Below are 12,697 nucleotides of genomic sequence, written 5' to 3'. Positions count from 1 at the left end.
GCCTTAATGCCAGTTCTAAACCCCGTCTTCAAGCGTCTTGACATGACAGAACAGGACATATTTCGCACGCTGAGCAGGGTAGCATTATGCACGTGGACCAAAAGGAATACCTACCTGCGCGCATACCAGTTTGCTGCACCTGCAAGTCGAGGCCGCGAAAGCATCCTATTGGACAAGACTTGGGCAATACACAAGTAGTCTGCATCTGCTTGTCTTGCGTCCCGAATAAGGGAAACCTCCTGACAAATCGCATCCTGTCGGACTCGCTGCAAGGATTGTTCACCACATCACAAACCAACTCCAGCGGGGGTCACGGCAGGGGTCTTCACACTATCGGAAATCGGAACGGATCATTCCTCCCTTCTGGAAGCTGTAGCACACCCACTGTCGCTCCGAAACCCCGCTGCTGGCGAGAGAAAAGGCCGTCTTTTCAATCCATCTCGTCGTCGACTTCTCACGTTACACAACCTGTCGTCCCGTTCGCGTTTCCGAGCCATTCCCGCCCGCGCCGCCGCCTCTTCCGCAGGCTTGATCGTCCCCCGGCCCACTCCACACCAACGCCGTACAACCACATCGCCGCATCTCGTCTAAAAAGTCCGACTGGCACCTCACATTACACAAATACGCCTCTGTGCTCCCAACGGATTCGGAGTGCCATTACCGCCGAGATGGGGTCTTCTAAGCCGCCATCTTCGCCCGCTGCTCCTTCGAGCCCACCGGCGGCAGCCGCCGAAGCGGGCACGCACGGAGAGGAGGCCGCGCCCATCATTGTGGTGAGTGTGACGAGTTTACCAATGTCTCGCTCCCTAAAAGCTGACCAATTGTCCAGGATCCCGAGTTTGAAACCGAGGTTCAAGGTGATGGTGACTCTGCCATTGGATAGTATGTCCACCGACCACCCACAATTGTCGACGAGTGGTAATATGCGCCAGTTGCTAAAATTTACTGTTTCAGTGCCGAATCTTCCACCGCGTCTCTCAGCTCTTCCATCTTGCAGTACCGTGAGATTCATGGACGCACATATCAGAATTTCAAGGAGGCCGAGTACTGGGCACCTAATGATGACAAGCAAAATGATGGGTTGGACTTGCAGTATGTTTATACCTGCTTTTCTTGTTAATCAGATCTGATCGCTAGGGAATGGGGCTTATTACTGACGCACATGCAGCCACCACATGATGTATCTGATCCACAACAACTCGCTTTTCCGGTCACCAGTTGAAGACCCAGATGCTGTTCTTGACGTGGGCACCGGAACCGGTATTTGGGCCTTGTAAGTTTATCTTGCAACTCCTACTCGGGAACCACAATATTGACATGATGAAAAGGGACTGCGCGGACCAATTTCCCGCCGCCGAAGTCATCGGCACTGATCTTTCTCCCATCCAGGTGTGTCCACCACTTCATGCGGTAGCCCATGTTTCATGACCAAAATACTTACAAAAAAAAATATACAGCCAACATGGACGCCCCCCAACTGCCGTTTCGAGCTTGATGACGCCTCCTTGGACTGGACCTTCTCCGCTGACAAGTTCGACCTCGTTCACCTCCGCTTCCTCATCGGCTCCATCGAAGACTGGCCCAAACTCTACCGCCAAGCCTACCGCTGCCTCAAGCCCGGCGGCTGGCTCGAGCACACCGACTTCACCATCCGCATCGCCTCCGACGACGGCTCCATCCCCATCGAGGATCCAAAACACCCTTACGCCATCTGGAACAGGATTTTTGCCGAAGCTGGTGAGAAAATCGGCCGCACCTTTTTGGTGTCCGACAAGGGCAAGAATGCCGAGTGGATGAAAGAAGCAGGCTTTCCTGGGCCGTTCAACGTCGAGCATTACAAGTTGCCCTTGGGGACATGGCCAAAGGACAAGAAATGGAAAGAGGTCGGAGCCTTTAACAAGCAAAGCTGCTTGGAAGGGCTGGAGGGGTATGTTCTTTACCTTGCGGTGAAGATCTTGGGGTGGAAGTTTGAGGAGGTGCAGGTTTTGTGCAGCAAGATGAGGAGCGCGTTGGCCAACCCCAACTATCATGCCTATTATGGGTGGTAAGTTTGAACCCACTTTCTACTTTTGGCTGCAGATTTGCTAACGTTTGACTCGGCTTAGCTCAACGGTATGGACACAAAAGCCGCTTGATGAGCAAGCTGTTGGCGACGCGGAAGCCTAGAATGATGCACATTCTTTTATGCTTTGGTCATGTACGGAGGAATCAACGATGGCTACAGTGAAGGTGGGAGATTTGGGTCGGCCAGAAAACAAGGGACCTACCTAGTACATATGATGTATCACAAGAGGAAACGGTTTTGGCGATAGCCGAGCTTGTGAATGGGACTTGACGCATACTTTGTTCTAGCATATGACACGCGTTAGTGTCTACTCCATGCATAAAATGGACGCGATGTAAATAATCAAGTCATGGTTAACCTACCTTACCTATCATGAGATAGAGACAACAATGGTTCTTATACTTACTCATGTGCGAAGTGTTCGCGTTTTTCCCAATTTGGTCTGGCATCACCTGCATGCCAAAGACCCTAGGTAGTTTGCCAACTGGTCGCAATCCCAGGAATCAGTGCGAAATGGTTCCACGTGAAGTTCCAGTGGCTCATGATTGTGGGTGATGACTAGATGCAGGGTCCGATATGGTACACCGAGCCAAGGTGGGAAAGTCCTCTCGATGGTCTGTTGCAGCCGCTATAGTCGAGTCCCTTCCGCCCCAACACCATGAATCTCTGGCTCGAAGCCTCGAACAATGCAGGTAACTTCCAGGTTAGTTATCAGGTTACATCTGGTGCTTACAAAGGTCAGAGACTTGCCTACCTATCTTACATGCAGTGTGTTATCTACCGACATCTCAAAAGTGGCGGTGCCTGCCGTAGCTGCCTTCCCTACATGTATGCTGATCGGTGCTGTCCGCACGTAAATAAGGTAGGTAGATAGGGTAGGCATCGACGCTTTCAACACTGCCTTCTCTTCTCAGCTGTGCCTTAATCTTGAAACAACATTGCGGGCATCAATTTGTGGCTTTCCTCTGTCCAACGTTGTGCATACCGTTACGGCTGATTCAACAATGCGAGAAGCGATTTTGCTTGCTATGTTCCAGGTGAGATAATTATTGATGTTACATCTTGCACTCAGGCAACATGTGCCAGTCTTACGCCGGCCCCCGGCTCGAACATGGAAAGGGAAAAGGGTTCCCCGTTCGCCGCTCGGTTCACTATCACATACCTGTCTATGTCTCCTCTTTGAAAGGTTGACCCCGTCGTTTATACCATGAGAGTATGAGTACAAATGCAAGGTCCTGCTCTACGGCGGCAACCGCTGGAAATTCTTACGTGCCATCGCCGTCGAACATCTCTGCAAAAACACCGGTGGCTGATGAGGTCACTACCAAATACCATTGGCTTCGTCTAGCTCTATGGTCTTCGTTCCTTCTCTGGTTTTCGTTCCTTCTCTGGTTTTCGTTTCTTCTCTGGTTTTCGTTGTTAGTCTCACTCACGATTGGTCTTCCGTTATGGGCTTGTTGAATTGCCAACCCGACTGCTTATCGCCCTGATGGCACGTTCATTCCTGTGAGCACAGGTTACAATTGGTGGTCTCAGTCCGGCTTTTTTCAAATCACATACAGAGGAAGTTTTACGTTCGCTCAGGCCAAAGTTCTTGATATTGCATGGGACCTAGTAAATATTCCCCCGAAACCGGCTGATTTAGCAATGTGAGGCCTCCTAACTCCGTGTGTGGTTAGTCGGGCGTCTAGGTCAGCTCTTGATTTCGTGCCTCTTATGGCGCGTTTTATCCGACTATATAGCAACAACACTTGAAACCGGATCTGTCTCCTATTGCACATTCTGGATGATTTACTTACGCCAGGAGCCATCCATTGACGCAATCTACTGTCCTCTCAGTAACAGGACCTTCTACTGTATAGTTCAATCAAGGGTGGCTATTGCCTTCATCGTCATGTCACTGACACTCATTTTGGCATTCCCCACTCTTACCAGCGCCATGACTGGCTACGCTGCTAGCACCGAATCGTTCGTCGTTGAACAAGAGACAGGCAATTATATACGATTTGCCGAATTTGGACCCATTGCATACGTTACTCATGACGGCGAGCGGATCAATCGGACCAAACATTTTGTGGTGCCCATGGATGTTTAGTGGAGACAACGAACTCTCACCATGTTATCCAGCAAAGGTAGGTAAGAGAGCCATCGATTCCTTTACGGGCGTCCGTGATTTATTTCCCCTATTGTGGTTGAAATGGTTTCAAGGCGATCCCCTGTTAGACCACATGTTCTACCAGCTTAGAACGGCCTGTCCCATGATCGGGGAAGCAGGCTTTGAAGAAGGCATAGTCAGAGACCCGGCCGCTGAGTATGTCGGAAGGTATGGCTTCTATGGGTCGCTTTTTGGGCATTCCGTACTGCGGTCGCTCAGTACGGCTCTTGTCAACCAACTACAGGGGTATGTCAACCTTTCATAAAAGAAGAGTACACGTAGAAACTAAATTCTGTCAACCTTGTCCTTTACTGTTTTACACAGCATGTAGCTGATCGAAATTCCAAATAGCGGTACCGATGGGGCTTCTCCTACGTTCAATTGTGCCTAGTACTCGCCGCCCTCCTGATTTGGACTCTGAGTGTCTGTTTACTGTGGGCTAATGCCTGCTGGAACTTGCTTTCCAACGCAGAGGCAAAGGTGCCCAGAAAGTGGAAGTCGGTCCTTTTTCTGGCTGAGACCACCACACTCGAACTTCAGATCATAGAGATTGAATCACCGTTACAAATGGCCAACGGCCAACTCAACCAGGCTACAAACAACGGTTTGAAAGGTGGTCAAATATCTTTTGTGGACGTCATCCTGTGTAGGAGTGTTGGTGTTTGGCGGGGACTCTGGCGCTGGACTAGAAGCCATAAATACTGGGTTATATGCATTTCGGTCTCCGCGGCCTTTCCTATCAGCATGATACAAATATCTGTGGGACTTTTAGACTATGATATGCGTCTTCCAGATGATCTGATGATGGTGGGGCTGCGAAGAGAAGATGGTGGGAAGGCGGGTGGGATTGTGATAACTGCGGCTTGGGTTTCGTTTCTGTATTCCGTCTTTCTGTTGGCTCTCATTCTTGCCCGACACACCCGCTGTCGACTACGTTGAGGGGCTGGATTACCTGGTACCTAAGGTAAATACTCCGACCGAAATTGGTCCCAGGCCAGCCCCCCCAAACTGTTGCAAAAGAAAAGAACCAATAGTCAATCAGCAATCGAACATATTTTAACATATCCACATCACACTTTATCAATACATCAAAAGTTGTGGTTTAGTTGTGAGATGTGTTTACGCTGACACCTTAAAGGTGTATTGTGACAGGTCATCATACAGGCTTTGGCTATAACATTATCCGACTTCATCTAGAGCAAATAGTTGTCAAACCAGGTGACCGCCTGCAAGAAGGCCTGCTCCTTGGCATACCTCGTCGCCTTCTTGTTCGGGTCCCCTCTGACAGCAAAGCCATGTTCAACGCCAGAGTAGAGGTTGATCTGGTACGGTTGACCAGTCTTTTGCAGAATCTCCTCGCTCCTGTGGCGCTTCTCGGCAGGGAAGATGGAGTCAGTTTCGGCCGCAGCAATGCTGAAAGGGCCCTGAATAGCAGCCAACTCGTCCTCCTCGACAAACGAGGGGTGGGCAGCATAACCGACCTTGATGCCATCCTTGTAATGTCTGACGACATACTGCATTCCACGTGTTAGCACTCCGCACGCAGCTGGCATGATTTCGAACAAAGTGAGCGGGTCTACCTTGGCACCGAAGCAATACCCAACAGCCCCCAGCTTCTCCACCCCGTATTCTTCCTTGAGTGCCTTGATCGCATCTTCAACAATAGGATCGACAGCCTCCTTTGTGTGAGGGTTGTTTCCATCAGAGCCCTTGGTCAACCACGCGTTGAAGTCAAAGGGCCCTGAGCGGTTCAGGGGCAGCGCGTCGCCATTGAACACGTCGATCAACAAGGTCAAGTATCCATTGGCAGCAAACTGGTCGGCGATCAACTTGCTGTTTTTCCAAATACCGATGACGTCGGGGATAAGGAGGATGCCAGCACCCCTGTGGGCCTTGTCGGCGGTGGGCGTCGCGAGGTAGGCGTCATGCTTGTTGGCTACTTTGATGGATTGGCCTGTGGTTTCACCTCTTGAAAAGAATAGGCGCGCGGTCAGCGATGGCGCACTGTGCTGTGTCGGGTTGATGCTTACTCGTGCTTGACACCAATGGTGCAGCATTTCGCGGGAGGATTGGACGCCATTGTACAGGGGTTGTGGGGATTCGAGCTGATGCTTTTGCAGCGAAGGAACAGGAGGAGAGATGGAGGGCTGAGCGTGTCTGCTTCAAGTGTTTCTGAACAGGCGTCGATCACGATCTCTTGCTTTCTATTTATTTTCGACAAGCACTGCTGAGCACGAAATAAGCAGCCCCTCCAGCTCCCCGCCCCCCACTTTAATCCGTCATTACCCCGCCAAATTTGCCATATCTCCGGCCCCGGCCCCTGTTCCAGGTTCCCGAATTGTGTTGGCAAGCCCAAGACACGACCCACCTCTCTATCCGCTGTCTCGGTCTAGCGACATGTTGACTGAAATTCATTGTTACATAAACTCATAAACTCAAATCGAGGTATCTACAGCTAGAGACAATATCCGCACCAATGAAAAACATCACCAACTAATGATCCCCGTTTCATCCCAAAGTCACCGAGGTGTCCTTCATTCCGGAACATCCTCAATATCCTCCTCCACGCTCTTCAACCACAGCTTCTTAAACATGCCCCCTTCCCCTTCCTCCTCCACCAGTTTCCAAGGACGATCAAACTCGACCACCTTACCCTTATCTAGCACAACCACCTTGTCAAAATCCATAATGGTATCGAGCCTGTGCGCCACAGCAAGGATGGTGTAGTCGCAAAACTTCCTCCTAATCAACCTTTGAACCATCTCCTCTGTCTTCCCGTCCAAGGTACTGGTGGCCTCGTCCAAGACAAGGATATTCCCCGGCCGCACTATTGCACGAGCAAGACAGAACAGCTGCCTCTGCCCCTGCGAAAGATTGAGGCTGTCAATGTCGGCATCCAGTCCGCCAGATCTGCTGACAATATCCCAGACTTTGACCTCTTGGAGTGCAGTCTGTATTTGTGCATCCGTGGCTTGACCAAGAGGGTCGGCGTTGAGTCTTACAGGCCCTTTCAGGAGGAAAGGATGCTGCGGGACACCGACCAACCGGCGGCGGACATCCTCACGGGGAATCGTGGACGTGTCCACCCCGTCAATGCAGATGGAGCCAGCGTGAGTAGCGGTCATGCGGAAGAGCGAAGACACAAGACAGGTCTTGCCGCTTCCTGTTCGGCCGCAGATAGCAACCTTTTCTCCGGCAGCGATGGAAAGAGAGATGTTCTTGAGTACAGGGTCTGAGTCACCCTCGTTGTACGCGGCCGTGAAATTCTTGATCTCAATGGCACCCTTCTGAGGCCAGTTTGGTGGTGGAGTTTGATCTTCGCCGGGAAGGTCCTCAGATGGGACAGCGGTGCTGGTGAAGCTCTTGATGCGAGCTACCGATCCAATTTGCGTCTCAAGGGTTGTCCAAAATGTGACGAGAAGTTTGACGCTCTGGCTGAACTGGATGACATTCAGGAGTGCGAGCCCAACACCACCTGCCGCAACAGTACCGCGGAGATTGACAACGAGGATAATGAGAAGAACAGCGATGCCTGCAACAAGAAGGTCCAGGACAAGCGTAAGCCAGCGTTGGACGGCATACATGAGGTAGAACGGTTTCATGGAGCGGTTGAGGAGGGTGTGATTCTTCTTCTCGAGGGCGTCTTGCCAGCCGAAAGCGCGGATGGTGGCAATTCCGCGGAGCGACTCCTCAAATAAGGAATACAATGGCGCCTTGGTTTCAATATCGATCAATCGGATCTGGCGGGATGTGCGAAGGTAAAACTTCTGGACGAGGTAGAGTGTGATGAGAACGATGGGGAAGGAGATGGCCGCATAGATGGAGCCAACACCGATGAGCGCCATCTGCGCGATGCAAAGAATCAACGTGGTGAATGTGTTGAGGGCAGCGATGGGGAGCTCCATGTCAATGAGTTGCAAGTCCTGGCTGAAGCGGTTCATGGTGACGCCTGTGTCTGTCTTGACAAAGAAGGACATGGGTGCACTCAGAACGGTCTTCAGGAGCGCCAGGTGGAACTTTTCTCCGGACAGAGGTACCATCTTGATGATCATTTGCCTGTTGCCGGTCAGTACACATGACAAATCTGACGATAGCAAGGATAACATACCAACAGCCAATGGTGAGACCAACAATGGCGATACCTCCAAACATGGCATAAAGGCCAATCCAATATCCCAGGTTATCATTGGGGCGAATCTCATTTTCTGCAGCCCACCATTGAACCCAGACAGCTATGATAGTGTTAGTATTTGCCTCAAAGCAAGAAAGGACCAGGCAAGGTAGGAACTCACTCGGAAACGAAATACAAAAAACAAACGCAACAATGCCCAAAACAAAGATCAAGGTCGGCCACAGCCCCACCGACTTGATGTAGTAAGTATAAATCTGCACATCACCAGTCTGTCTCCCCGAGTCCAGTGTGTTGATTGCGTCAGCTTCATTCACTGTCTGGATCTCTGACGAAGAAGAAGCAGCCCTTTCAGGACTGTGAGAATGGGAAATCCTCTCTCTGGAAGAGCCCGAGACCGAAGTCCCACAGTCGGTCTCATGCAACTCCTTTGGACGATCAACATCAGTGGTATCATCATCATCACTGAAGTGATCGTCGTCTGGCTTGAAAGTCCAGTCCGGTCTAGAGGCGAGGGAGAAAGTAGACACGTAACCAGTGCCGGCGTGGTTGAGCTCGTCAAACGTTCCTTGAGCACTGATCGTGCCGCTGGAATCAAGACAAACGACATACGCAGCGTAAGGCAGTCTTTTGACCGAAGAGGAGACAAGCAGGACGGTAGCTTTCGTCTCTGTGAAGATGCCTTTCACACCAAATAGACTGTGGAAAACATGGTTCTCGGTTGAGGTGTCGAGACCACTGAGGACATCATCCAAGATGACAATCTCACGGCGGGCATAGACCGCTCTTGCCAAGGCGATGCGTTGGCTCTGGCCACCTGAGAGAGCGATTCCACCGGATCCTATCCGAGAGGAGTCACCGTGAGGAAGCTCTTTGAGATCACGACCAAGAGCACAGGCGCGGAGAACTCTTCCGTACCATTTGGGATCATACTTGGCGGTGCCGAGAATGGCTTCTCTAATGGTGCCATTCATGTGCCAAGGGTCTTGAGAGCAGTAGGCAACACTGGTCGAGCCAAGGTGAACAGAGCCCGACAGTGAAGGAATCTCGCCCAAGATGGACTGGAGCAGAGTGGACTTGCCGCACCCAACGGGCCCAACCACCATGGTCAACTGGCGCCATGGCACAGTCAAGGTAATGTCGCTCAGGATAGGAGACTTTTCAGCATCCCAACCAAAGTCACCTTTCTCGATAACAATGGCATGGGGCGAAGGCTTCTCCATGTCCACGATTGGCAAAGCCAAATCGAGCGAGTGTTCAGACGAGACCATGTGAGGGTCCTGTTTTCGGGGATCTTCTCTCTCATCAGACTGGAGGAAGTTTTGAATGCGGCTGAAACTACCCACGGACCCCAGAAACGTCGCTAAGGACATGACAAGGGATGCCAAAGGCTCCGAGAGCAGGGCAAACAGTGACAGCGCTGTGAAGACGCGCGCTGTGTCCAACGTCCTATCACCAGTATCCCGTGCGCGGACGGAAAAGATGGCAAACGTCAGAACGGGTGCAAAGACCTGGGTCACATAGGCTGTCATGTGTTAGCGACTGGTTGCATTGCGAGGTTCAAGGCAGGGTTGACTCACCAAATACCATGTTCCAGATGATCAGTTTACGGAACCGCTTGGAGATGCAAAGCTCGTCCACCCGGAGCTTCTGCATGCTGGCCATCAATGTGTCCTTGAGACCACACATCTTGACGCCCTTCATGGATGATAACATGGCTGATGTGGCAGAAATACGCCGTTCAATGGCCTCCAACCACATGGCTTGCCGGGAGACGATGAAGTTCATAGCTACCATAGAGCCAAGCAATGACACTGTAATATGCTGTCAGCATGACCGTTACGAATGATAAATTCACGCGTTGACTCACAGATTGACAAAGCCACGGGAACTACACATGCAATGCCCAGTTGCCGCTCCAACAGAAAGATGGCAACGCCTACTTCAATGGAGTTGGACCAAATCTCATGCATCGTTTGCCATCCTTGCACAATCCGCTCCATGTCGGCACTCATAAGCGTCATGGAGGCAGCAGGATCAATGTCCTTCAGACTGAGAGTGCTGGTCTTGTGATATATCATGGAGATGAGACCTGCACGAACCATCGCGATGGTACGGTATGTCTTGTGCTGGTACTGTCCCATGGTAACCTACGCATTGATGAGATGTTAGCATCGGTACACAATGTGGGGTGATGTGATGAGAGGAACATACCGCAATGCCGACATAGACGAAGAAGTAGGCCCCAATGAGGCCGTAGCCCATCTGAGTGCTCTCATCGGTGATGGGCTCCTGTGACAGTCTGATGGTGCGATTGATGAGAAATGGCTGGCAGAACATGAGGGCTGTGAGGGCAGCCCGTGGAGGAACTGTGCTCAAGACAACCCATTTCAGGACACCAAATGCTGTCAGCAACAAAGCATAAGGTGACTTGGTCTTCTTAGCACCGCCTGTGTGTCACTGTCAGCAGCTGTGGGCAAGGTCATGTCGAAGGACTGACTTACCAGAGACAGTGGCAGCCCATGCATTCCCCAAACGCCGATAATTGTAACCGGCCTGAAGATGCTTGTCCAGCTCAGGGAGGTCACCTCGCTTGTCGACATCCAACACCCGGCCTCTCTGGAAGCCCTTCCAAAACAATGGATTGAGCCACCAGAAAAAGGACCGGTTGTAGAGGCCGCTTGTCGCTTCGGGTCCGTAGCCATAGCCCCTAAACTCGGGTCGAAGCACCCTTCGTTTGCCCAAGGCTTCAATGACAAGCAAGAACCCCTTCACCACGACAGCAGTGACGGCAAGGTAAGCCAGGGAATTCTCCTTGTTGATGTCAAACGAGTCACCGTCTTCGTTCAGAGAAACAACATACGGGTCGCGTAACCACAAGGTTCGTGCCCGTGCAATGTCAAACAAGAGGGTAGCAAAGAGAAAAGCACCGATGATGGAGGACGGTCGTACGTTGCGAGTGTGCTCAGCGTAGGACAGCAGCGAGAGGGCAAGAGAGGAAACAAAGGTGAGGGCAGCAGCGGCCAGGGTGGTCCGGGTTCGGACGGGGGAAGGGAGCCTTGACCAGAGGACCAGAGCTGCAAGTTGAAGGACAGCCAGCGCAACCCAGATGGACTATGAGATTATGATTTGTTAGCATCAAAGGTACTCTGGTGCTGACAAACAGGAGAGCCAGGCCGGGGAAAAGTACATACAACTTTGACAGTTGCCAAGTGACTGCCACTGGTGAGTTTCTTGGCTTTCCTCCACATAAACCACACTCTCGGAAGTGAGACGAGCAGGATGAGTCCCGCGGGCAGGATTGTGAGGATCGTCTCTTCGAAAAATAGAGTGAAGTCGAATCCACCTCGACACTCGCCGGCGTGAGGGCCAAACGAGTTGTCAAGATGAGCGCATGCTGCCGAGACCGGAGAGGAAGCTGGCGGATCCATGACTGCACCGCGTGTTCAGACTTGAGGAGACGCGTGTTCAGTGAGTCGTCCCGACGGGTGATCAGTGTCTCATGCAACTCGACATGAGGGAACCAGACAGAGAAGAGGTCGAAGTTCCAGAAGAATCAAAAAAAATCGGGGGGACAAGAGGTCACCCAGAGCCCTGGGTTCGCAGATGAGCGGCTACATATTAATTCTCGCCCATTCCGCCATCGATGGTTCCTTGAACTTGGCGAGTTTTGTTTGCATCTTGTTGAAAATCTTTTCCTCGTTCCCGGGACCAGGCCTTCGAGAATCGTCGATCATGTCGAGAAAATAGCAGGTAGTGGCCATCTCCGTTCTTGGTTTTGAAACCCCTTTCCCTACCGAAAAGAAATTTCATGGCCCCTAGTGCCAACAACGCATCACAGGCTTCCCCTTGTTACACCAGCCCATCTCCACACACCCTCATAGTAAAAAGCCACATGGGAGCCGAATCGGCCAAATAGAAAAATTCTATGGTAGCTTTAGGAAGTCAGACGTCACCCCACAAACCGGCCCAGTTGCTGAATCCAGCGGAGCCCCGTCCCGTTCAGAAAAAGAAACAGTCCACTCTAGGTTGGTTGTGCCTGAGCCTCCCTCCAGTCCAGGCGTCAGTGTCATGCTACGCCATCGTCATGGTGCAACATGGGCCGGCACAGAAGGCTCCCTTACTCGGTGGACGTTGGCGGACGGCTGGAGCATGCAGGCACTGAGTTTTGTTGATGCCGGCTCCCGCCTGGGGATGCGCCCCCCTATGCCGTGCGATGACCGGAGGGCAAATTGCATGCAGAAATCCTGCTTTTCCCAAGACTGAGAGCCAACCCTCAGCTCCCCCCTCCTGAGCCGTGAGGCGAGCCCAAGCAGCTTGGCACAGACGGAAAAACACGACAACTAGC

At 51.7% G+C, this 12,697-nt stretch overlaps 3 protein-coding genes across 3 annotated transcripts; 1 reads left to right on the top strand and 2 right to left on the bottom strand.

Annotated features, from left to right (window-relative positions):
* Positions 1–86: 86 nt before the first annotated feature.
* Positions 87–2,261, top strand: QC764_404590 (uncharacterized protein; the record flags this gene model as incomplete). Its single annotated transcript, XM_062946755.1, has 7 exons — positions 87–773; positions 830–882; positions 955–1,092; positions 1,169–1,273; positions 1,329–1,389; positions 1,458–2,044; positions 2,106–2,261. The coding sequence occupies 7 exons, from the start codon at positions 87–89 to the stop codon at positions 2,164–2,166; spliced, it is 1,692 nt and encodes a 563-aa protein (XP_062800995.1). The 3' UTR covers positions 2,167–2,261.
* A 3,035-nt stretch (positions 2,262–5,296) lies between these two features.
* Positions 5,297–6,300, bottom strand: QC764_404600 (uncharacterized protein; the record flags this gene model as incomplete). Its single annotated transcript, XM_062946756.1, has 3 exons — positions 5,297–5,734; positions 5,801–6,188; positions 6,251–6,300. The coding sequence occupies 3 exons, from the start codon at positions 6,298–6,300 to the stop codon at positions 5,414–5,416; spliced, it is 759 nt and encodes a 252-aa protein (XP_062800994.1). The 3' UTR covers positions 5,297–5,413.
* Positions 6,301–6,754: 454 nt separating this feature from the next.
* QC764_404610 (uncharacterized protein) lies at positions 6,755–11,780 on the bottom strand (the record flags this gene model as incomplete). Its single annotated transcript, XM_062946757.1, has 8 exons — positions 6,755–8,276; positions 8,329–8,452; positions 8,513–9,874; positions 9,930–10,163; positions 10,220–10,499; positions 10,564–10,799; positions 10,854–11,463; positions 11,544–11,780. 8 exons carry the CDS (start codon positions 11,778–11,780, stop codon positions 6,755–6,757), a joined length of 4,605 nt encoding a protein of 1,534 aa, XP_062800993.1.
* Between the last annotated feature and the right edge of the window lie 917 nt (positions 11,781–12,697).

Source organism: Podospora pseudoanserina, chromosome 4 (genome assembly GCF_035222485.1).
Source record: "Podospora pseudoanserina strain CBS 124.78 chromosome 4, whole genome shotgun sequence".
NCBI lineage: Eukaryota > Fungi > Ascomycota > Sordariomycetes > Sordariales > Podosporaceae > Podospora > Podospora pseudoanserina.
Note: the sequence above shows the minus strand (reverse complement) of the source record. Positions and strands in the feature narration are given on the sequence as shown.